This window comes from Capricornis sumatraensis, chromosome 8 (assembly GCF_032405125.1).
Source record: "Capricornis sumatraensis isolate serow.1 chromosome 8, serow.2, whole genome shotgun sequence".
Lineage (NCBI taxonomy): Eukaryota > Metazoa > Chordata > Mammalia > Artiodactyla > Bovidae > Capricornis > Capricornis sumatraensis.
Window position 1 is genome coordinate 95276232 of NC_091076.1, and position 26550 is coordinate 95302781.

General features: G+C 43.6%; 1 protein-coding gene across 1 annotated transcript in view; it reads right to left on the minus strand.

Annotated features, from left to right (window-relative positions):
• Positions 1 to 9776: 9776 nt before the first annotated feature.
• LOC138083662 (leucine-rich repeat-containing protein 37A3-like) overlaps positions 9777 to 26550 on the minus strand; it is a 46851-nt gene continuing 30077 nt past the window's right edge. Inside the window, exons 12-17 of the mRNA XM_068977488.1 lie at positions 21131 to 21249; positions 18659 to 18936; positions 17132 to 18394; positions 16613 to 16717; positions 9994 to 10136; positions 9777 to 9885 (exon numbers count right to left, since the gene is read on the minus strand). Of these exons, the coding sequence (XP_068833589.1) occupies positions 9777 to 9885; positions 9994 to 10136; positions 16613 to 16717; positions 17132 to 18394; positions 18659 to 18936; positions 21131 to 21249 (2017 nt within the window). The remainder of the gene's footprint in view (positions 9886 to 9993; positions 10137 to 16612; positions 16718 to 17131; positions 18395 to 18658; positions 18937 to 21130; positions 21250 to 26550) is intronic.

Here is a 26550-nt window from a genome sequence, read left to right on the forward strand (position 1 = left end):
CCAGCTCTTTCTGATTCTGGTTGGTGAGGAAGCATAGTTCAGTGGCAGAGCAAGTGAGCTTTGGAGACAGGAATGCTTAGTTTTGAATCCCAAACTGTTTGCTGATAGTAAATGGATGGACGTGTGTGCTGAGTCGTCTCTGACTTTTTGCGACCCCATGGACTGGAGCCTGCTAGGCTCCTCTGTCCGTGGAATTGTCTAGGCAAGAATATTGGAGTGAATTGCTGTTTCCTTCCCCAGGAGATCTTCCTGACCCAGGGACCGAACCCTCATCTCTCATGTCTCCTGCACTGGTGCCGGATACTTTACCACTGAACCGTCTGGGAAGCCCAGGTGTTTGCTAAGCTTTCCCTAAAACAGTCCAGGCTTCAGGGCCATCCAGTGAGTGTGAAGCTAGGACAACAGCCACAGTGTTGTTAATTTTCATAGGTCCCCTGAGGTATCACTGAAAATGAAACTTCTAAATTGAGTTTTATTGATGTTTAGAAAAGAGAAGTAAGTCACAACATCCTCTGGCCCCTTACCCTCAGGCAGAGTGGTCCGGAATGTGTGACTTCAGGGAAGTTCCTAAAACTCGATGAGCCTCAGTTCCTCATCTGTAAATTGGGGAAAACATCAGATTAAATAAGATAATATCGTTAAGACAGTTTCTGGTCTGTAGGAAGCGCTGGAAGCTGACTAGCTATTATTATTACAATTCTGGTAATTCTTCTGAGCCACCAGGGAAGCCCCAGAATACTGGAGCAGGTAGACTGTCCCTCTCCAGGGGAACTTCCTGGAAAGGAATAGAACCAGGATCTCCTGCATTGCAGGGGAATTCTTTACCAGCTGAGCTGCCAGGGAAACCCAAGGCAATTCTTACCTTCCCGATTCAGTCAGGCCCCTGCCTTTCACTGCTCTTCTGAGCACTGGAGTGAGATCTTTGCTTCTTTGGATCCCAGATATATTCTTACTCGGCATCAGGTTAAAATCATGAAACAGACAATTACTGCGACCATCTCTTTCCACAATGGAATAGCTGGTGTTTTCCCAGGTTCTTTAGTAGGGAACTGATTCTTCCCACTCTCTCTCTTTCTCTTCGTTTCGGCCACATGGCATGGCTTGCTGGATCCTAGTTCCAGGACCAGGGATCAAACTTGCGCCCCCTCTAATGGAGCCCTAACCACTAGACCACTAGGGAATTCCACTTCCCATTCTTTTTAAAAATTGAGTTAAATTTTTAAATTATTTGTCAATTATACCCCTTATTGGAAAAAAAAAAAGTCACCAAGTAATGAACTGCAAAAAAAACCAAAAACCAACAAAAAATTGTATCACATGCAGTTTCTATTCAGATAGTACCAAGTGAAATGAACTGGTGATGAAACACGAGGACTCCAGCAGTTCCTTGCCCCAGACCAGGTCCTTGCCCGCCTTCCTGAGCCACCTCAAGGGGCCTAGGCACCTCCACGGAGCAGGTTTTAGATGAATCTTCTGCTGCTTTTCTCCATTCCTCTTTGCACATCTAGTTCTTGATTTATCCATTTTAGACCCTGTCTATTGAATTCCTAGTTGGCACTGGCAAGGAGTTGCCACCCCCAAACTATTCTTGAGACTTAGTTATGTCACCGTCTCCAGATAATTAATAGTGTTTACAGGGAATTCCATGGTGGCCCTGTGGTTAAGACTCAGATCTTTCACTGCCCAGGTTTGGTTCAATCCCTGATCATGAAACCATGCGACTCAGATTGCAATTTGAACTCACAGTCTTTTAACTGATATCATACGCCTCATCTCAGGACTTCATGAAGCTCAGTTTCTTGATGTCACCACAGAAAGAATTCAGTGAGAGACAAACTGATAGGTAAGAAGTGAGTTTATTTAGAGAGAAACCCACTCCACAGACAGGGCCATCTCAGAAGGGGAGAGTGGCAGCAGAGTATGGGGTTGTCAGTTCTGGAGGGCTGGGTACTTTCACAGGGTAATGAGTGGGAGGAGTATTCCAGCTATCTTGAGGAAGGGGTGGAGATTTCCAGGATCGAGGCCGCTGTCCACTTTTTGACTTTTATGGTCAGCCTTGGAACTGTCATGGTGCCTGTGGGTGTTTCATTTAGCATGCTAATGTGTTGCAATGAGCATACACTGAGGGTCAAGTTCTAGTGGAAGTCAATTTGCCTGCCATCTTGGGCTTAGTTGGTCCTAACCAGTTTATGTCCTGTCCTCCCACTATGTCATTCTTTTAAAGATTGTTCCCTGCCCTCTTCCTGGCTTACCCCCATTCCCTCCTTAACTGACCTGGATGCAGGTTACAAGCAGGATCCCTGTTCCCTGTGACACCAGCTCTCAGATTCATTCGGGAGGCAGGGTGTTTGTAAAACAGGAGGGACGGGGCAAGGCACAACCTTTCAAAGAATAACATCGCTCTTTGAGGGCTTGTTTTCCGAAATGACCACGTGTCCTGGAGGGGAGTTCATGCCTTTTGAAACATTCTGTCTACGGAATGTGTATCTCTCTAAATAAATCTACTTTTTACCTATCACTTTGCCTTTCACTGAATTCTTTCTGTGATAAACATCAAGAACCTGAGCTTCGTTAAATCCTAAGGCCAGTTCTGTGAACTCAACTCAAAGACAGTGGGTTCAAGTCCCAGTGTAGCTTCTGGCTGGGTTCAAGTCCCATCTGAGTTGTGTAGTTTCAGCTGGCAAGAGCAGCCCCAGGGCATGGGGCCATCTCAGAAACTGAGAGCAGCCATGGGAGAAAAACCCCACACAGAGTGTGGGCCATCTCAGAAGGCAAGAGGCTCGAGGTCTACCAGCAGTCAAATCTTCTGCCATCTTGGACCTCACTGGTTCTAGCCAGTTTGTGTCATATATTCAGGGACTATGTTGTTCTTTTAGAGATTGTGCCCTGCCCTCTTCCTTCCTGTCTCACTTGGAAGGCGTGCATTGTGCAGAACAATTCTTTCTGTTATAGAACTAGGAATGACTTTATCAACAGGCGCTGTGGCTGCTGTTTATTGATGCAGAATAAAATCATGATCATTCGAATTTATTTCTCAGGAAAAATAATACTGCCAACCAGTGCTTGACAGTAGGCTGTTTTTCCTTTAACATCCCCTGGCTACTTCACGTTGTTGTCTATGAGTTCACAAAAGCAGAGAGATGGTGGCAGGAGCTAAATATTTACACTGTGAAAAAAAAATTAAATGTGAAATCATAACATCTATTAGCTTACTTTGTTTAACACTGATTGCAAAGTAATATCCTGACAATCACTGTCCTGGTATGGTGACCCTATGGTTGTTGCTAATCCCCAGTGGTTGTTGTAGCTTTTAATATAAGTACTTCATAGAAATACATGACAAAAAATTCAAGAGGTACAAGAGGGAATATGCTGCTGCAGCCTCCAAGTTTCCTTCTCTGAAAGCAACTACCATCTCCAGTTTCTTCTGTGTGTTGGACCTATTCTGTCCCAGCATCAGCCAATAGAACCATGATGATGAAAACAGTCTACCTGCGATGTCCAATATGGTAGCCGTTAGCCACATGTGACATTGGAGCCGTGGGCTCTGATGAACGATCTCATTGTTCTTAAAATTGTCCTTAAGTCCATGTGGATCCCTTTTGTATTATTGCGCTTTAGTATTTATTTATTTGGCCATGTCTCGTGGCTTGCAAGATCTTAGCTCCCCACTCAGGGATTGAACTCTGGGCCCATGCCAGCGAAAGCACAGCCAGGGAATTCCCTAGGGTTGTGCTATTTTTTTTTTCAATCTGTGTCATAATTTAACCAAGGCTCAGGCATAACTAGAAATGTACTGTTTTATTTCTTTTTAAAGATTTTTTGATATGGACCATTTTCTTTCAAGTCTTTATTGAATTTGTTACAGTATTGCTTCTGTTTTATGTTTTGGCCCCGAGACATGTGAGATCTTAGCTCCCCGACCAGGGATTGAACCTGCACCTCCTGCATTGGAAGGTGATTTCCTACATTACCTCCTGCAGTGGACCACCAGGGAAATCCCCAGGATTGTGCTTTTAGACAGTCTCCCTCTTAGGATATTTCAGGCAATGAGCATCTACCCACTTTCAATTGGCATCTAGAGAAAGACATCTCACTACCCTGTTTTGATGTTTACTCTGTACAAACGCTTTCTTCTGTGAGGTCTCTTTGGGCAGCAGTGGATACAGAATTCAGTCTCAGCCAGATCTGGGTACAAAACCCACTTCCAAATGGCATAGTCCCTTTGCAGCTTGTGGAACAAATACGTGCTGACCTTTAGGAGCGCAGTCTGTATTTCACAAGGAAGCATATGGGGAGAATGAAGAAATGATCTAAAAGTCACTCAAGAAAATCCCTGAATCATCGCTGGGGGCAGGGCCTGCTCTTATACATTGGGGATGGGAAGAGGATGTGATTCTTGCCTTGTCAGGGTTCCTGACATAATAGAGAAAGTGTTTGGGTCTGGACAGTGACTTTCACAATGCTCCATTTATAGGTGATACCTTCGAGAGTGGAAGGTGTGCATTCTGCAAAACTCTTCCTTCTGCTACAGAACCAGGACTACCCTTACCAACAGGTCCTATGGCAGCTGTTTATTGATGCAGAACAAAATTGCAATCATCTGCCCACATCCCAAACCGAGACTCACCGCATCCCGGGATGGATAGAATCATTAGCCCTGATCCCTTATCCCTCACTACATCTATACTCATCTCACTGTGGGCGGAGTGGACTGTCCAGTCCCGGGGTTTGGGCTTGGTCATGTGACTTGCTTTGGCCCATGGAATGGGCATACATGAGAGTGTGGCAGTTCCATGCCAGGTTGGAGAAGGCCTGGTGATGCTTCCTCTCATATACGTCACTCGGGCAGCTGCTGCCTCTTCAGCCCGGGCCCCAGGATAAACACGCTTGGAACAGAGCTACCTCATCTGGTTTGCAGACCAGCAGTGAGGAGCAGAGTGGACCCAGCCAGCAGAGCATTAAACCACAGCTGCACCAGCCAAACTGCAGACTCATGAGAACTGCTATCTTAACCCACTGAGGGTGGGATGGGTTTATTACACAGCATTATTGTGGCAATAACTAACAAATACATGTGCACATTCTTCTATTAGATTATAAGTTAAGCCACTGCAGTAAAGACCCTACACAATAGTGAGTTAAATAAGAAAGACATTGATTGATCTTTTGTGTAAGAATCTCGGCAAGCAGCCAGGGTTAGTTTGGCGGCTCATGCGCTGGGGAGCCAGGCTCCACCATTCTCGCTGTGGCCCTCTCCCACCTACAGCCTTCGTATTGTTTACAGATCGGTCGCAATTTCCCTGCAAGTCCAAACACGCCGCAGTGCGGCGCCAAACCCTCTTTCCTACATCACCCTCCAACACCTGAAGCCTCACCCTGAACCATGCTTCCACTTCTGCTCCAAGCCTCGGGGTCTGTCTTTTTCTTGGATGGGTGTGCTCCCACCATGTCTGCAAGCTGCTGCTCCACTGCCCTCCCCCAGGGGGTCTCAACAGCATCTCACTCTCACCAGAAGCCAGGCCTGGTGCTCCCCAGGAGTGAGACGTCCTGACCTCCCTGGGGAGTGGGAGGGGTGGGCAGAAGATGTCCATTCTGCCTCCCAGTCACCCATGCAGCCGACCTCTCCCACCCTCAAATTCCTGCTGACCTCTGCCCCTGAAGAAGCCAGAGAACCTCTGTATCCCACACCTCCCTGGTTCCCTTGCTTCCATATCTCAGCACCTCAGTGAACACAAGAAGCAGGGGTCCCCCTGCTTCAGAGGCTGACAGAGGCTGGAGGGGTGGGCCTGTGGGTTTGGACAGTGACAGACTCTCTCCTGGACTAAATTCTAGCCAGGCTCCTCTGAACCTCCCTCTAGATTTAACCTTGGCCCATAGAGACTTGAACAAACACCAACATAGTTTCTACTAGTTCAAGGCCGCAGCTCTAGGTTGACACTAGCCCCCCTTAAAGTGCCTGCCTGGAAAAACTCCAGGCTGCCTAAAGAATTTGCTGTTTGTTCCAGCCAACACCTGAAGCTAGGGCTTGTCTCCCAGCTGCTGGGACAGAGTTGGAGCCCACCTCTGAAAAGCGTCAGTTAGCCAGCACATGTGGGTGTCACATACAAGACCAATCTTTCATCCTTAAAACATAAGCTCTTGTCCTTTCAGTTCTTACTCATCTGCACCCACTGCACAAGCCCTTCAGTTGCATCAAAACCTCTGGTCTGGTGCCCCATTTTCTTCCGGTTCCTACTTGGTCTACACATCCCCATGTTGATCTCTTGGCCTGACTACTTTTAGGCCACCATCAAAATACTCTTAATAGAACTCAAGCTTGGTTGTGTCTCTTTTCTCTGCTTAAAACATTATAGTCTGTGCTGTTTGGTCAGGCCCATGTGCCTTTACCAGGCCCTTCAGGACTAGTTCCCTGCTCACCTGCACAGCCTCATCTGCTGCCCTTTCCCCGTTGAGCTCCATGCTTGGGAACACCAGATTGCACATGCTTCAGGCCCACCCTAGAGCTCATGCTTCTGACCTCTGTACTGTCCTCCATCGAGAATGCCCTTCCCTCTTCTTGTCCTCCTAAGAAGCTTCTATGTGGCTTTCGTCTTCTTCCTCTCCTCCAAGCCACCCTTCACATCGACTCCTTTCCAGTCAACCAGGAACTGCACCACTTCTTGGTCCATCACATTGTCTTGCCAACACACTGTCTTCTGCGTGTATCTTCAGGTGTCTGGGCCTCCTGTTAGGCTTAGGGTCCCTCACGGCAGTGACTTTGTCCTAATCAACTCTCTCCCCAGCACCAGGAGCAGTGTCTGGCTTATAGTCCAGGCCCAGCTCAAGTTCTCCCTTTTTCATGGATTCTCCCTAGCTTCCTAATCTTCCCTCCTCTGAGTCTTACAATTTTTCTGTATCTTTTTTGCCCTAATCATACACTGTCTCATTTCATTATCTTTTAAAAAATGGCTAATTTCTCTGACAGATTTCATCAGAATTGGTGAGATTTTTCATTCATTCGGTAGCTATTGGCCTTGTGTCTCCCTCTCTCCTTCTGTCACTCAGCTCTCAATAAGGAGCTGGGCTCTGCGCTGACTTGTCCATCATGCGATGGTGGCAGAGGCAGCCCTGGGCAGACAAGCTTTGTACCACCTGACCCTGGGCACTCTTCCCACTTTCAAGCTCTCTCCAGGGATGTGTCCTTGATCCAAGGAGAGACATCTCACTCATAGGCTGGCCAGGTGATGCCCTGGGCTCTGGGAAAAACACTGCCCAGTCTAGGTCAGAGGACGAGATGGTTGGATGGCATCATCGACTCAATGGACATGAGTTTGAGCAAGCTCTGGGAGAGGGTGAAGATCAGGGAAGCCTGGCATGCTGCAGTCCATGGGGTCACAAAGAGTCAGACGCGACTGAGCATCTGAACAACAACAGCAACCTTTAGGTCAATTTGGGCAAAACAGACCTTAACTCTTGGGAATTTTAATTTAGAAAACTGGTAGGGTAGCATGTGAGACCAATATAAAATTGTGCAGATTTGAGGTAGTGTGATACAAAAAAATGATATCTAAACCTCACTTTATGTACCAACTTTGAAATAGCGACAATGTTCCCAGATAGGAACCTGGAGCTACCGGGAATCCTGGTCCATGCTTTGGGAAGCCCAGCAGCGCAAGGATCTCTACCCCTGGTCCTGTCAACTCCCTGTCTTTGTGTCTACCTCTCTTACTGAAATCAACCTCCCTTTCATTACAGAGTTTTGAGCGGACATGGGGACTTTCTGCTCTTGTGAACTAATAGTGTAACCAAAGCCCCTAAGTATAGTACCTGGCACATAGCAGGTGCTCAATAAACAGCAGCTGCCTCTTCCCCCTAATTATTATTGTCATCACTGTTATTGACTCTTCGGTGGCAACCAAAGTTTCCATACCTCTCTCACTCCTATTGGAATCTAGCAGTTCTGCACTGCAACCCCAACACGCTTCTGGATGTGTGGCCTGGGGCACTTGAGCAGGTAACCTACGTTCTTCTTTGTTGAATTTTATTTGTTTTTGGCTGCACTGGGTTTTCGCTGCTGCACATGAGCTTTGTCTAGTTGAGGTGCATGGCTTCTCTCGTTGCAGAGCACGGGCTCTAGCACGTGGGCTTCAGTAATTGAGTGGCGCACAGGCTTAGTTGCCCCCCAGCATGTGGAATCTTTCCGAATCAGGGATTAAACCTGTGCCCCCTGCACTGAGGGGTGGATTGGACCCTCAGGGGCAGTCCACGTTACCTACATTCTTTAAACCCTGTTTCCTATCTGTCAAACGAGGATAACAAGATATGTTTCTATGGATTGTTGGGCTAGATAAGACCATAAACTGCCTAACCCAGGGCTGGGCACCACACAAGCAAATAGAACATGCTAGCTGCTGCTGCTTCCTATTATTAGTATTATTGGTCGTGCACTTTAAACAAAGTAAATACTCGTTGGCTGAAGTCACCGCCTGGAGAAAACATTTGTTTTTCATTCTTGGTGAGAAACTTTGGGAGATGACCTGGGCAGGCACTGAGAGAACAGATGTCTTCATGCAGCATCAGGGAACTCATAAACTAGAAGAAGCGGGTGGGCTGATCACTTTGCTTGAAACCCCACCCAACTAGCAGAACCTGCTGGGCTGTCTCTCAGGCCCACTGCTCCTCTGGGGGACTGTGCGCTCTCATCCCATGGTTTGCACCATTCTTCACCTCGTATAATTAAAGCTCCGGCGCTATCTGTGGTCATTTGGGTAGATTATCAAATCTTGTTCATTCAGAATTTCTTTTGCCTATTAATACATTTCTTTCTGACTTACTAAATGCGACTGATTAGCGATTTTCTTTGCAGGAGGACTGGAAGAGCCTTTGCACCTTCCCCACATGGCACTCCCTTACATCATCACTTGGGGTCAAGGCAGCCCTGGGCACGTGTTGGGTGAGGCAGGAGTGGGTTGGGTTTGGTGCTGGAAGGCGCCGAGCAGCACCTGACTGACTCTCAGAGCGGTCAAGAGAGGCTGGGGCCTGAGGAGGACCATCTTGGGTACTCTCACGTGGTTTTCTTTATCCTGCCCTTCTGGCCCCTCCCTGCTAGCTATTCAAAGGCTGAGATTTTTTATGTTTAAAGAAAAAACATAGCCCAATGTGCGTTTTCCACCAGCTTGAAGGGGTGGAGAACCCCCTGCCAAGACAGGGAACACATCTGTACATGAGTTTGAGAGCTTGGGAGAAAGTCAGGCCTTGGTCCTGTGGTGGAGGGAGACCCAGTGATCCAAATATTCTGTCAGCCCCAGTGACTTACAAGAGGGGCCGGAAGTGGACGATCCTCCATGAGCAGGAGGTCAAGTGTGCTGCAAATAACTTGTACTTGATGAACCAGAAGAGAGAGCACCAGAGAAAACTGTTATTTGATTTAATGATCTATGCCCCCTGAGGATGACCTGTTTTCCAGTTCCCCGGGGCTGGTTATACGGGGGAAACCAGGGATGGAAGCCCCCTACCATCCTTGTATTTATCCTCTTCTGCCCGCGTTTCCTCTGGTGGAAGTTCTGGCCGCCCTGAGGGAGTCTAGTTTCAAAAAAAAGCTCTGCTTTTTTCTTGCGGGCCCTTGATACTTTACATAAATACTCAACTATTGACATTTTAATTCCTTACCACATGGTTAGAATTGGTTATGGATTTATACATTTTAATATGAGAAAAATAAGTATTTTACAAGTGACGCTGAGAAGCCAGTATTAGAAAATAAAATCTGCAGGTGGCTAGTGGCAGGACGGGGCTCACTCTGTGGCTGTGTCGGCGGCTGCCTCGCTCTCCTCACCCGTTGGCTCTTCAGCAGCTGAGTCTGTACCCGGAGGAGCCTCCTCTGTCAGTGCTGCAGGGGCCCCCCTGGGATAAGAAGCAGAGTGCCAAGCGTTTAGTCTCGAAAGGGGCAATCACACTTTTCATTATTTCCTCATCTGAGTCAAGAAGTATAAACCGTCCCCTGTAATTTACCCTGCATCCTTATTGAAAATCTCATCCTCTTCTGAAGACTCCTTGTCGTGCAGCTTCTGCGCCATGTTTTTCTTGCGTGTGGCATTGAGAGGCCTGTACATGTCCCGAAGCCAAAGTGGCCGCCGCCTCCAGAAAAAGCCCTCCTGGGACACAGAGAGCGACATGTTAGTTCTGCTCCTCCCCTGCTCCCTCTGGCCACAGCACTTTATCCTTCCCAAACCTACCTGACTCTCACTTGTTCCTGAGCTCCTCTTACACAGCAGGAATCCAAAAAAGCCCCTTGGAGGAAAGCACACACAGTTAGTGTCACGTGCCGCTTTCCATCTCTCACGGTGTATTTGCTCTGGTCTTACCAGGGCTAAATGGGACTTCAGCCAGCAATCACAATGAGCAAAGTCACCACAGTCCTGGGCTCTTGAGAATCACTCCATGCATGCTGGCCTCCCAGAAGCTCTCCGGGTCTGTCCAAAATGGCCCCCTGCCTGTATCTCTGGGGAGACCCGTGCATGTGGCTTAGCATGGCCTGCAGGCATGACTGCAGCCCCACTCACATTTCTCGGCCCTCAGCCAACTGCCCTTGAGCAGAGAAAACACTGCACAGCCATGCTGGGCAGATGCACTCTCCTTTCAGAAGCATTCCATGCTAGCCCCCTTTGGACTGAGTCTCCTGTGCAGCATTTGCTGGGGTGGGGGTGGGGGAGGGGAGGAGGTGCTTCTGTTTTCTTAGCTGCTCTATCTGATAAACTGCATCTCAGCAGGTAAACCCCTAAGCCCAACTAGCAAAATTATCTAGCACTCTGACTTGCATATGGCAGGTTGTCACTGCCATATGCAAGGTGTGAGTGATTCGTGAAATCAGTTTAAAGGTTATGACCAGCAGGAAAACGCAAAAGTATTCTTTTTGAAAACAAACAGAATTGAAAAAACAAAACAAAATGGAGAGCACAATGAGTTTATATCAGAAACCACTTCTCTCCATAAAGTATGTGTGTACTGAGCTGTGACATAAAATGCAGCTCGTAGCCCAAGTATAGTGTGATCATGAGGGGCCCCCGTTGGAAAGGTACCACCTTCTTTTTGATAATCGCTAGCAGTGTGACCATGGGGCCAAATGTTTTCTTTTTCTCCATTTTTTTTAATTATAAAAGGAAAACTACTGTCTAAAGTTTCTTCCAGTTAAAACTGTATGAGGTTTGGATAAAGGGAATACGGAGTTGGGGGCTGAAAACCAGGATGATGAGAAGGGAAGCTTTCCTGCCCCTTTACAGGAAGAACACATGATTTGTTCTACTTTTCATCAGCTTTGAGTAAGGCTAGCCCCCAAATCTCTAACTTCCCTACCCCAGAGCCTCCAAGAACACCTCTGACCTGGCCTGATGCCTACTACCGGCAGGACAACCGAAACCTCTCCCCATCCACCCTCTTTCCAAAGAACAAGTAAAACCAGATGAATCCGTCCCAGTCCTGTGCTAGGCCAGATTTGGTTGGGGAGCTAGTTCTGCTGATAAATAAATTAGCGTAAAGCATTCGGGTAAATAAAGCTTCTTCCTGCCTTTGGTGAGGAGACTAAAACAGATGAGTTCTCAGCTCTCCTCTAGTTCTGAAATTCTACTTTAAAAGACCAGTGTTTACCTTCTGCTTCCTTCTTCCTCTGATGTTGTTCTATGAGAATAAATCTGTTTTAAAAGAAAACATGATCACGATCATGACAGCCACTTCCAAATCTTTATTCATTACTTTTTATTTTCAGTCTTATCTACCCAGTGAGTTGACAACATTTTTAAGGACAGGAATTCTATCCTGTTTAAGAATCCTTTCACTCTCCCACAGTACCTAACCTTGGGTGTTGCATGCAGCTGGTGATACATTTTATGGACCGTTTTAGATCATGGTCAACAGATAATTCCTAACAAAAAACTTTCAGAAGTAGGGAAAGAAAATAAAAGTATTGACCAGAAACCTAAGCACTGTTTAAAAATCAAGAGCAGGTGGGAGATGCCTATCATTACTGTTACTATTGATCACTATGGAGAAGGGGGGTCCTAATCAGTACAGTAAGAAAACAGGAGAATTGGAAAGGAATAGATAAACATATTGGCATATGAATGATGGACTTTAGAAGACCAAAGGAATCAACCAACATTTTAAGTACTGTAAGTAATACGAGAACTCAATAATATGGCTTATGTACAAAATCAAGAGATCAACATATAAGCTTTAATAGCTTTCCTATATAGCTCAAATAACTAGCTAAAAAATAGAAAAAAGATCCCATTTATAATAAGAATGCATAAAGTAACTAGGAATAAACTCAACCAAAAATGTGTAAGACTTATGTAATGAGAATATTAAAACCTTCCTGAAGGACCTGGAGAAGAAATACATACATGGCATGGGATTCTATCTTCCGAGAATACTGTAAGGAGGTCAATTCTCCTCAAATTAACCTACAAATTCAATGCAACCTTATTTATATCCAAGGAAATTTTTAAACAAAACCTGGTGAGCTGACATTTGGTAGCGAATATATGCAAGAACACTTATGAAATGCATGAAAAAGAAGATCAAAGAGCAGGGCCTTACCCTAACAGATATAAAATTACATGTTACAGAGAAACTGGAGTTAAGCAGTCTGATTTGAAAAGATAACAGGAAAAGATAACTGGATCAACAGAATAGAATCCAAGTAAAGATAGTATTTTAGACAGGGGAGAAAGAATGAACCATTCAGTGAAAGATTTGAAAACAAGTGGATCTTCACGTACTGGGGAAAAGTTAGGTCCCCTACCTCAACCACACTAAAAATCAAATACAGCAAGTTCTGGGCAGATTATAAAAGTACTTGAAAATGATGACCAGAGATGATTTTTATGTCATGAGGTGACAAAGTCTTGGCTAGCAAAACCCGCTGCACATGAGCCATGAGGAGAGGACGGCCCAGTGTGGTGGCAGACTGTCAGTGTCTCTCCTGCTCTTCTCAGCCCTCACCCGCTTCTCTCCTGGACTGTCTATCTTCTCCCTGTTGATTTATAAAACCCCCTGGAGTTGCCTAGTGCTCCAGTGGTTAGGACTTGGCGACTTCACTGTGGTGGCCTGGATTTGATCCCTGGTCGGAACGAAGATCCTGCAAGCACAGCACGGCCAAACAAACAAAAACAACCCCCCGCCACGAACCTCTTTATAATAAACAGAGTCTGGCTTTCATTGAATTTCAGCGTTTCAAAACCTCCCACTGTTTCTATCTCTGAGGAGACAAGACAAGAGAGCAGAGTAGGGAGCACAGGCTTTGCAGTCGGCTCCTGCTTTTAAAAACTGTTTAAAAGTTTTGGTTCCTGGCTCCTGCTTTTGGTTTGACCACTGGGGCCTCATGCTGATTTCCTTCCTCTATGAGAGCACGACAGTAATACCATCCTCACAGGATTGTGGCGACTGAGTCAGACAATACACAGAAAATTCTTCATCTTCCACTTGGCATGAATCAGTGCTAAGTTGGTGTCACAGACCAAGTGGTCAGATCCATCAAAGACTCTGCTCGTGGTACCGGGCCCTGAAGCTGCTTTCCTGCCACAAGATTATTAAAATACTGCTTTTCTTCTAATACTTTTATGCAGCATTTTTTCACATTTATGGAAACATGTTTATGTAAGGTGATCTGCTATTATTCCTCCCCCCTCCCCACAAATAGGGAGCTTATTTGATTATCATTTATTCATTTTCTTCCACTGATTAGAATATTAAAACATGACAAATATCTTAAGAACACATGGGTCTATTTCTGGACTCTCTACACGACTTCAAATAAATATTCCGCTGCATTATTCCTCACTGTGGAAGTGATATAATGCCTCATCTCTGTAACACCATTAGTGCCTGTCATGGAAAAAACATTGCACAGTCCCTGTCCTCAAAAACCTTGTAAGTGGGGAGAGGAAACAATGAAATAGTATAAATAAATACAAATGCAAGGGTAAACTACCTGGAAATTAAAACCAGTAAAAAGAGGATGTTACAGGACCTCCCAGGTGGCGCTACTGGTAAAGAACCTGCCCACCAATGCACAAGAGATAAGAGATGCTGGCTTGATTGCTAGGTTGGGAAGATCCCCTGGAGGAGGGCATGGCGACCCACTCCAGTGTTCCTGCCTAGAGAATCCCAAGGACAGAGGAGCCTGGAAGAGCTACAGTCCATGGGGTCACAAAGAGTCAGACACAACTGGCGACGAGCTCGCACATGGAGATCTACTGAACAAGCAAAGGCCATATGCCACCTGGAGATGCAGAGGGTAGAGTCTGGGCAATGGCCAACTACTAGCAAGCTGACCCCATGCTAAGGCCCCAGCCCCCATGCTAAGTCCCCAGCCATCTAGGCTCAGAAATTACTCTTCCCCGTAAGAACTGGTGACGGGCCTCACAGGACTAGGGTCAGGAGGGCTGGATTATTCAGGGAAGTCTATTTGAAGAAAATGTGAGAGAACTCACATTCTCCTTTTGTGGCAGCTTCACTTCATCAATAATATCACAGGACTGATCAAAAATCAGAATGCCAAATTCTTACCTGACAACAAGAAATACATCTGTTCTACAGACAGGGCACCTGTGTCTACACAACCAGAGAATTAAACTTCTGTAGAGACAGGCCTCCAAGGCACACCAAAGCACAACCACACACTCAAAAGGCTACTTGGTGAGAATAGAATTAGAACCAAAGGAATCAGCTGAATCCCACATTAAATGAGAAGGCCTGCAGTAGCCAGATGCTCTCAACAGGTGCTGCCTGGTGATGGCCTGACTCTTCAGTTATGCTGCCTCGGGTGTCATCTCTACTCTTGGACAAGGTGAGGCTGGGCACTGCTGGTCCCTCTTCCCTTTTCTGTACTTTCACTACTGATCAGTCCTCCAGCAGATGGACACATTTCTCTTTAGCAGGTAACACATCATGTCAGGTTTTATTCAAGTCTGACAGACCAGGAAGCCATTGGTCCTTATACCGCTCTGCTCCCCTCCATGAGGCCCTTATGGAGCCGCCTTCTAAAGAACTGTTTAGCACTTTTGTAAGTTCTGAGGTGAGGGGACTGCTTTGCTGGGGCCCGTAAGAACTGGTGACAGGCCTCACGGGACTAGGGTCAGGAGGGCTGGGTTATTCAGGGAAGTCTATTTGAAGAAAGATGAACTTGAGCTGGCTTTTGAGAGTCACAGGACTCCCACAGGCCAAGTAAAATAAAGGAATTTGTCTGTGCAAATGCGCAGGTAAAAGCAGCAATGGGTACGGTATAACGAGCACATGGTGGGGGGCCGCTTTGGCTGGAATAGAGGGCTGCCAGGACAGAAGCAGCGATAAAGCAGACTGACTCGGTAGAGTAGAATCAAGATGGTCAGCTCATTGAAATTGCTCTTTTGGACTTCCCTGGTGGCGCTGTGGATAGGAGTCCGCCTGCCAATGCAGGAGACATGGGTTTGACTCCTGGTCCAGGAAGACCCCACGTGCCACGGTGCAACTAAGCCTGTATGCGGCAACTACTCAGCTCCCACACATAGAACCCGTGCTCTGCAACAGGAGAAGCCACCACAATTAGAAGCCTGTGCACAGCAAGGAAGAGTAGCCCTACCACTTGTCTAGACCAGAGAAAGCCCACACAAAGCAACAAAGACCCAGGGCAACAAAAATCAATCAATCAATAAGGTTATAAAAAATAAAATAAACGTGTTTAAAAAACCCCCCAAATCTTCCTCTTAATGTTAGCAACTGCCTGTTGGGGAAAGTAATAAACCATTATGTAACTGAATGAAAGGTAAAGAGGCTAGCTCCAGGAGGATGCTACTCTAAACAGGACTTACTTCAAGGTGGCCTAATGCAGGATTCTAACTTTGTAGTGCTCTAATGGAACCTGTTTACACAATGCCTAACACACCGGAGAAGACAGCTGCTGAGGAGATCTAAGGCACTTCTATCTATCACCCGAGTCCTTATGGCACCCCACTCCAATACTCTTGCCTGGAAAATTCCATGGACGGAGGAGCCTGGTAGGCTGCAGTCCATGGGGTCGCTAAGAGTCGGACACCACTGAGCGACTTCACTTTCACCTTTCACTTTCATGCATTGGAGAAGGCAATGGCAACCCACTCCAGTGTTCTTGCCTGGAGAATCCCAGGGACAGGGAACCCTGGTGGGCTGCTGTCTCTGGGGTCACACAGAGTCGGACACGACTGAAGTGACTTAGCAGTAGCAGGGTGACCTATAGCTACGTGAGGGTGGGAATGATGTATCTCTCATCACTGCAGCCAACGAGGAGAGAAATTGAGGTAGCATGAGACTGACTGTGAGTACATCAAATCCACATGGTGTTCTGAGTCAAAGAACTGTTACTATCGTGTCAACTCTGGCTTCTTATAAACTTCACTGGTCAGAATAGTCTAATGGCTTGTTATCTTGGATTCAGTTCCACAGATATCTCCTGGGAGTGGAGCTCCTATGAAAACCCTGGGAACACACCGTTCAGTAAAAGAACAAAGTACATCTCAGTCCTTGTGACTGAAGAGGAGTATCAAGTCCTAGCAGGTGGAAAGGTGGCTTTGATTTTTCGGGTTGGGGGTTCTGAATCTGAATTAATAATTGTCCTTACCTCAATGAGACAGAACATTATAATCAAAAACATCACTACTACAGTCACAGATATTGCCAAGATGAGTTTGTTGTTATAGCCGTAACCTGGAACTTCTTTTGTGAGCTAAAAATAAATAAACAAATAACAAGTTTTTAAAAACAGGGAGCTGGAAAGGATGAAAGCTGAGCATTCTTAAACCTATTCTAAACAATAGCTAACTATTCTTAAACTACTAGAAGACTCCATCCTTTTCAGGTGGATAGCTTTTATCAGAAGAAACCAAATTTACAGTTATTGATCTCATCGTTAGCATTTTCTTCTACAATGTATTTATCTTGTGTGTAATGTCCTCTTCTCATCTACCCTAGGAACAGTGACACCTTCTCTGAATGAGCAGAACGGGAGGTTATTGTCTTAGCCAGCTTGGCCGAGACAAGATACAGACCAGGAGCCCCAGGTCTTCCTGCTTGGGCACTTTAATGGTGTGTCCTGAGCTGAGTGCAAGTCCAGGTCCCATGTTTCAGGCATGACCCTCACCTCACTGGACTCCTGCTCTTTCTGTTCACTCTGGGCTTCTGTGCTCTCATTGATGTAGTTGTCAGTTTTCCACTGGTCCGTATCCCATTCTGCCTTGGACACCTTTATTTCTTGCTGCTCACTGAGAAGCTTCATCAGGAGGCCTGTTCTGGAGATGAGTTTGGCGCAGGCCAGCTGCACGTGGGTCTCAGAGCAGTCCATTTTCAAAGTCCGGATGACGTGAGCAATGAGTTTTCTCACGTCGTTGTGGGGGATGAGGGACCGTAGCTGCTGGTTAAGCTGACTTTCAAACTGATCGCCTGGGGAGAGCACTGGGAAACTGATGCTTGGGGGCTTAGAGGCGAACCCAATGCCCACGTTGTGGTACTCCCATTGTGTCTCGTTGGTGTGCTGAACAGGTGGCATGAAGTCCACAGCAACAGTAGAACGTGCACTGGAGACATTACTATGGGCAGTGATTCTAGGTCTGGTTTCTTTTGGCAGAGTATTGTTTCCCGAAGAGATAACTACTTCAGAAACATGTGGAGTATTGTTCACTGAACTAGAGTTTTCTTTAGGAGGGTCTGAAAGAGAATATAATTCTGAAAAACGATTTTCCTGAGGATCCAGTAATCCTGAAGATGAAAATGCCTCTCGTGGAGGGGAATTGATGAGACTCCTCACTGCAGAGAACAGAGGCCTTCTGGCCAGCATCATTCTACTGAGTGAACCTTTCTTTCTCAGCTTTCGGCTAGTTTTGGCCTTTGGTGTTTTGTGGGCCACCCGAGAGCGAGTTTTATGGAAGAGGTATTTTTTTCTGGAATGCGAGACTGGTTTGGAAGACTTCATGTTTCTCACTCTAGCATCGGCATCTTCTAAAATGAAAATGGTGTAGGATAAGTCTTTGGATTTGTTTTGAACCTCAGGTTGGGGTTTTGGAGGGAGGGGGTCGGAAGGCCTGCCCCAAGAGTACTGCTTCAGGAAAGAAGAGACCGCTGCCTTGTGTTCCTTTATGAACGAAGGCTCCGTGTTGAAGGAGTTCCCCACTATCTTCCTGGGCCTCTGCACCATGTCGAGCTTGTCCAGCTCCCTTGGGGATGGCCTCCTGAGCCTTCTTTCTTTGGCAGTGTTCTCCACAGTTGGCTGGGCATTCTGTTTCTTCTCGCTGCTCTCATCTCCCGCATCTTTGAAGTGCCTTTTCCGTAGGCCCCTCGGGCGCTTGAGGACCCTGTTCGCTCTGAGCAGCCTTTGCCCTGGGCTCTCAATCTCAGCTAGGCTGTTTTCCTGTGGTTGGGCTGTGTCCAGTTTCTTCGGAAAGATCTGGCGTTTAAATTTGGGACCCAAAAGGTTGGCATGGATAAGCATGGCTGTTTTTTCTTTCTTTTTAACCTCATCAATTTTTTCTTGAATTTCTGCATCTAACAAGTTTTCCAGAAAGTAGAGTTTCCTCAATTTATTTTTATAAGTCGAATTGTTGTATATAGGCTTAACAGAAGGGTTCTTTGTATTGTTTTTGAAATGGCCCAGTGGCATATCTCCCTCATGGGCATTTGTAAAAAGAAGTTGAATGAAGGGCAATAATGTTGACTCAACATCTTCTAGATTTCCCTCTGAGAAATAAGGCAGTATGTAGTTCAGTGCGCTGATCACATCACTTTCGTCGTTAAAGTCCAGCTGCTCATTCATGAAGGCTGACAGACTGCCCGCACTTTTGTCTGAGGACGCCCTCTCGGGCTCAATGGTCAGCTCCGTGCTGGTGCTCTTCTTCCGGGCCTGTAACACCTTCATGAACGACCCTTCTGCACTCCCTATAGATGCGTTCTCATCTGTCGAAAGAGAAGAGACTGCTTTTGATAACTGAAGACTGATGGGAGAGCTTTTTGTCAGTCCACAGTCATGCATCCCAGACAAATAAATTAGGCATCAGCAAATGTTTGACTGCCGCTTGGAAGGAAGAGAAGGAAACCCAAACATAAGTCAATGATTGACAACAATAAAAGGTGAAAAAAGATATCTTTTGAAAAAGTGACCATCTACTCAGAAGATTCTGTGGCATGAAATATAGTAATTATATTTAGGATCCCTTGACTGGCTCCCAAGGGACTGGCAGGGAGACAAAGAGTCCTCTACTCAGATCTACCGTGACTCCTCACAGGCACATACCCCATCCTGCCCTGCCTCAGACGCAGAGGAGCATAAGGTCTCCCCTCTCCACCTCTTCAGCGCACTTGCATTCCTACTGCTATCACAGACGACCACGACCACAACCACGATGGCCGACAGGTCATCATCCGACCGTGTCCTCCACCCACCCATCCTTTGCTCAGTCCCTGCCTCCATACATTCCAGCCCCTAGAACAGAGAGCTCTACGTCCAAAACTCTTACGTCACCTTGGCTCTTTGCTGAAATTCAGGCAGGGATCCATTAGCTAACATATAGCCAGCCTATATGCCAGAGTGGAATGTTCAACAGATCAATAGAATAATACCTGAAGTACTATAATGCAGAAGGGAAAAGCAACTTCTGACAGTTGCCTACTTTGCTTTCATTTCATTTCACTTCTAATATTTCCAGTGTTTTGGGAAACCATCCAAAGCTTCTGACTGTATATGTACTGTTGTGTAGCTGGGCTTCTCTTCCAAAAGGATTAAAAATTTTAACAGTGGTGGCAAGGGTCAAAGGAGGACATAAGGGTCATGAGAGAGGAGGGGCATGGGTGTGCGGAGAGCCTAAAATCGGAGACAGGAGATCTGGGTACTAGGCCATTGCACTGAATACCTCGGATCTTGCTTTTCCTCATCTGCAAAAGGAGATTAAAAATGCCTTTCCTGGCCCACTTCTGGGGGAGAAGGGAGTAATATAATTGGTAAAAACAATTGTTTTGAGGAGTTCCCTGGTGGGATCATGGTTAGGATTCAGTATTTTCACTGCCATGGCTCAGGTTCTATCCCTGGTCAGGGAACTGAGTGGCCAAAATAAAAATTTTTTTGAAAAATAAACAAAAATTATTTTTATATAAGTAACAAAGTGTTATTATTTATGATGTGTTCTAGACCATTGATAGATACCTGTATTCAAGCTATCTGGGCATCAAAGTGCATTTTGGAGGTTACCAAGTTAGTGCCAACAAATCTAATATATAGAAAAATAGTCAGAAGCACCTGAGGGTTTTGTGGATAGGAAAGTTTGAGATTCAGATCAAGTTCAGAGCTGGACAGTCTAAGAAGAAAATTGCTCTTCCCCGGTAGCACTAGTGGTAAAGAACCTACTTGCCAGTGCAAGAGGTGTAAGAGATGCAGGTTCAGTCCCTGGGTTGGGAAGAGCCCCTGGAGGAGGGCGTGGTAGCACACTTCAGTATTCTTGCCTGGAGAATCTCATGGACAGAGCAGTCTGGTGGGCAACAGTCCATAGAATCTCAAAGAGTCAGACATGACTGAAGCAACTTAGCACACACACAGTGCACCCACCCTTTACAAGAGCTAGCTGGCAGCTTCTGGTAGTGGAACCAGAAACTCAGGCTCCAAGTAGGCCATAAGACAGCATCACTTGTACTCTTTTATAATATTATAAAAATAGACAAAATATCAAAAATATGAAAAAAATATGTTTACATCTATCCTATAAGACAAAGGATACTTGAGACCTAATGTATAATCAGTTTACAAACTGATGCACTGTATGAATAAGTTCTCATTTGCAGACAGCACAGAATACACTATGTGGCCATTCATGTTAATGCCCTTCCCCCTTTTCCTTCCTTTTTCTTGTTATTTTATGTATGTATATCAGTTACCTTATTAAGTTAACAATGTAACTAAGCTATTATTAGCTTAATAATGTAACCAAGAATCTGATTTTTAGTAAGAGTAGTTCTTAGAAATTTAGGGGTGTGGAACTCTGAATGAATAAAAATAATGCAATTACATTATTAATTTTAAAATTTATCATCACTGGTTAAAAATAAAAATTAGAGAATTAGAAGAAAATTTAAAAATTACCATCAGGCAATTCAGACTCACCACAAAATGTGACGTTTGTCAGGCAATCACTGTCACAGTGCAGTTTGACTGTCTTGCAGACAACCTCAATAGTATTTTTAAATTGGCAGAGGCAGCAGGCCATTCGGATAGGTAAGATCCTATAAATGGAAATGCAGAGAATCAAATTTGTGGTAAAGGAGCTACTCGAGTAGGTGGAGGAGGCAGGCCAAGGCCACCACAGGCCAGTGCATAAAGGAGTTGATTCTTGGGGCATATGGATTGGAGAACTGGATACAGGTCAGTTGGCCAGTTGCTGTTTTTGACTGTTGAAAATAAATATAGAGGCCAGAGGTGCCCAACAGAAGGATTAGGGTGGCAGTGAGGATGGTATGCCTAGAAAAAAGGGAATAGGGACTAGAATTGGGTGACACTGATCTGTAGTTTAATTCAGAAATATCTCCTTCCAACCCCAAAACTTCATTTTGGGTTGACAGTACACAGAAGTAGGCAGACTTCTAAGAAAAATCTGAATAAGTCCCCAACTTCTGGAGTCTCTTTCTCAATTCCTATTTATGAGTAATAAATACATTAGAAATTACTCTAGGAATAAAAAAAAACACTGTGTGGTTAAACAATAACAGAGATCTCATTGACCAAATCTGGACAATGTGAACAGTCAAAAGAATAACACTATCATTACCACAAGTTATAATTAAAGAAGAGTACATGGGTTTATAATGATATTCAAAAAGAAAAGTGAGGGAGGTTTGCTTTATAGAATAATAACAGGTAATAAATGAGACAGGAATGATAAAATTAGGAAAGTGTCATTTACAACTATCAATGTAATAGTTGATTCAGACAAGGATTATCATTGATGCACAGATGGCTGAAGAGTTGTCTGGAAGTAGGATCTTCACTGATCCCAAAGTTCAGCCCATATATTATTTATCAATTACCAAGGCGGAAAATAACTTTACAATGGAGACATATGTAAGATATCACCTTAATGAAGTGGTCAGACTTAGCAGTGGGCCACTTGAAGTGATGAAGTAGGAAGGATACATCACTTATATAGTATTCTACTCCAAAATGTTTAGTTTGAGTCTAAGGAGGAAACAGACAAATCCGGATTGTGGGGAAAATTACAAAACAACTGGCTTAGACTCTTCAGAAATGCCAATGTCATAAAAGACCAAAAAAAAAAAAAAAGCAGGGAGACATTCTACATTAAAGGAAACAAAGCCATGACATGCAGTGCCTAGTCTCTGATTGGGCTCCATATCAAAACAAAACAGACTTCAAGAATATGATCAGCTTCAGGTCAAGATGAAGTAGTAAGGACCAATTTAACCTTTTACCTGAAACAATGAAAAAATCAAACAAAACATACGAAAAACAGTTTTCAAGAAACTGGACCTCAGGCAATCAAATTCAGTGATCCCCAAGAGATGGGAGATAAATGAAGTGACCCCTATGATTGCCCTAGCTTACTTCTTTAAGAGAATTTCCAGGTCATGGTACAGGGAAGAAAAACGCTGGCACAGACTGGTAGACTCCCCCGATGAAAAAATGGAGCTGAGAATCTGGGAAAACCAAGGTGGTGAGAGTTCACAAAGCAGAGTAATAGAGGGTAAAGAAGTACACAAAGAACTCTGGAGGTATGCAGAGGGAGCTCTTAAGTATTCAACAAAGTATTGGTCACACAATATTTGCGTGAGGAATTAACTGATGCCAGGAAAAGAACCACATGAAAGGATTAATAAGAAGAACAACTGCAAAATTCTGGAAAGCAATTATCCTTTAATAAAAAAATAAAATTTAAAAAATGAATAAATTTTTTTAAAGTAAAAAAAAAAAAGATTAACTGGATATCATGTTCCTATAAATCAGAAGAGAAAACCTCATGGTACACAGAAAGGACTTGTCTCACTAGTTGCAAATAATGAATTCTAGACTAAAGGTTACTTGAAGTGCTACCTAATGAATTTTAAAAGCTAGACCTAAAAGAATAAAATTGTTTCGAGTAACTTAACTTTACCCAAAACAAAGCCCAAACGTTTTATAAAAATATATAGCACACAATAAGCTAAAATTTCACAATGTCTAGAATCATATGAAAAATTACCAGACATGCAACTAAGCAGGAAAATGTGACCTATATTGGGGAAAAAAGCAATAAATCAAAACTAACTCATTATCTATACAGATATAAGAATTAGTAGAAAAGGACATTAAACAGATTATAATATATGGAAAAGCTGGCTGACTGGGTGACTGCTGGCTGGCTTAAAACTTAACATTCAAAAAACTAAGATCATGGCATGTGGTCCCATTACTTCATGGGCAATAGAAGGGGAAAAAGTGGTAGTAGTGACAGATATTCTTTTCTTGGGCTCCAAAATCACTGCAGACAGTGACTGCAGCCATGAAATTAAAAGACACTTGCTTTTTGGAAGAAAAACTATGACAAACCTAGACAGCATATTAAAAAGCAGACATACCACTTTGCCAACAAAGGTCTATATAGTCAAAGCTATGATTTTTCCATTAGTCATGTATGGATGTGAGAGTTGGACCATAAAGAAGGCTAAGCATTGAATAACTGATGCTTTTGAATTGTGGTGCTGGAGAAGACTCTTGAGAGACCCTTGGACAACAAGGAGATTAAATCAGTCAATCCTAAAGGAAATCAACCCTGAATATTCATTGGAAGGACTGATGCTGAAGTTGAAGCTCTAATACTTTGACCACCTAATGTAAACAGCCAACTCATTGGAAAAGAAAAATTGAAGGCAAAAGAAGAGGGTGACAGAGGAAGAGATGGTTAGATTGCATCACTGATTCAATGGGCATGAATTTGGGCAAACTCTGGGAGATAGTGAAGGACAGGGAAGCCTGGTATTCTGCAGTCCATGGGGTCACAAAGAGTCAGACAACTTAGCGACTGAACAACAACAACATACATGAAAAAAGTTATAACAACTGTATTTCATTTGTTACAAACCCAGACCAAAGACTGAAGATGTTAAGCAGAGGCATGGAAGATGTAAAACTGATCCAACTTGAGCTTCTAGAGATTATAAAGACAATGTAGAAATGAAAAAGATACTGGGTGAGGTTGATGGCATATTAGACACTGCAGAAGAAAGGATCAGAAAACATTAAGACATAGTAACAGAAACAAACCAAAATGAAACACAAAAAGTAAGAAAACAAAACAAGGACAAAAATGAACAGCACAACAATGAACTGTGCAACTTCAAGTGACCTGACATATGTATACTTAGAGTCCATGAAGGAGAGGAGAGATACAAAAATTTGAAGAAATAATAGCCAAAATTTCCCCACATTGCTAAACACTATAAACCCACAAAGGTGAGGTCAGTGAACTTTAAGCATAAGAAACGTGGACAAAACTACACCAAGGCACAAATAATCAAATTGCTCAAAACCAGCAATAAAGAGAAAAATTTTAAAGCCATCAGAAGAAAAAACTATACACTACCTATAGAGGAACAGAGATAACAATGACAGCAGATTTCTTGTTGGAAACAATGTAAGCAAATACTAAGTGGATTAACGTAACAACAACTCAAGTAGTGAATTGAATTCTATCAAGCTAGAATTCTATACCCAGATCTTTCAAAAATAAAGGCTATCTCAGACATACAAAAGCTGAAGAACTCATCACTAGTTGATTTTCATTGTAAGAAATGTTAAAAAATATTTTTAAACAGAAGGAAAATGATACCAGATGGAATCATGGATCTACACAAAAGAATAAAAACACTGTAATTGGTAACAACATAGGTAAATATATAAGATTTTTCTTATTATTTAAATATCTTTAAAAGATAATCTATTGTTTAAACAAAAAATAATATAGTGTGCTGTTTATGACATAAGTAAAATATATGAAAACAATCCCACAAAGGTCAGGAGGGAAGAAATGGAAGTACCCTATTGTAAGATTCCTATAGTATTAATGAAATTGTGTAATGTCATTTGAAGATAGACTGTGATAAGTTAAAGATGCATACTGTAAACTATAAAGCAATCATTAAAATCACAAAACCTGAGTTATAATGAATTAGCCAACAAAGGAAATAAAATAATAAAATGTACTCAGTCTGAAAGTAGGAAGAAAAAGGAAAAAGAAAGTACAGATGGGACAAATAGGAAGCAAATGGCAAGACAGTAGATTTGAATGTAGTAATATCAATAATTACATTAAATGCAAATGCTCTAATCACCCTAATTAAAAGAATCATCACACTAGACAAAAAAGCAAAAGCCAACTATATATAAGAACCATCTTCAGTAGAAAATAAAAGGTTAAAAGGATAGAAAAAATTATCCTATGCTAACACTAATGAAAAGAAAACTGGAGTGGATATATCACTTTAAGACAAAGTCAATGTCAAAGCAGAGAATAATATCAGGGATAGAGAATGTTACTTCACCATGATAGAAAGGTCAACTGATGAAGAAGACATTACGTAAAAAGTTATCCATTCGGTAAGAGCTTCAAAATATATGAATGAAAAATGAGAGTGGCAAGGAGAAGCCAAAAAATATCTACAATTATAGTTAGGGATTTCAACATTCCTCTCTCAATAATTAACAGAACAAGTAGGTAAAAAATCAGAAAGGACTAGAAGACATGAACAACACTTCAATCTACTTGACCTAATTGACCTTTATAGAACACAGCACTCAAATAAAGGGAATCAGTCCTGAATGTTCATTGGAAGGACTGATGCTGAAGATGAAACTAGTACTTTGGCCACCTGATGCGAAGAACTGACCTATTAGAAAAGACCTTGATGCTGGGAAAGATTGAAGGCAGGAGGAAAAGGGGACCACAGAGGATGAGATGATTGGATGGCATCACCGACTCTATGGACATAAGTTTGAGTAAGCTCTGGGAGTTGGTGATGGACAGGGAAGCCTGGCATACTGCAGTCCATGGGGTTGCAAAGAGTCGGACATGACTGAGCGACTGAACTGAGCTGAAGGTGTGTAATAAACTGTCACAATAAAGACCTACAGAAAGTTTTTTTAAACTGCGAGAAATTAAAACCTGACCCCTTCCCTCACACCATACATGAAAATTAAATGGATCATAGATCTAAATGTAACTATACAACTTCTGGAAGAAAACACAGGAGAAAATCTTTGTGATTTTTGGATTAGGCAACGGGATCTCAGAAGACTTCTTAGGTAAGACACAAAAAAGCACAAACCATACAAGAAAAATTGCTGGAGTTCTTCAAAATTTTAAAACTTCTGGTCTTCAGAGACACTTTAATAGAATGAGGGTAAATCACAATCTGAGAGAAGATATTTACTAAACACATATCTAAGAGAAAGGACTTATTTTTCAGTGCTCTATAAAGTATTCTTAAAACTCAATATAAATATACAATTAAAATAGATTTGAACAGACACTTCAT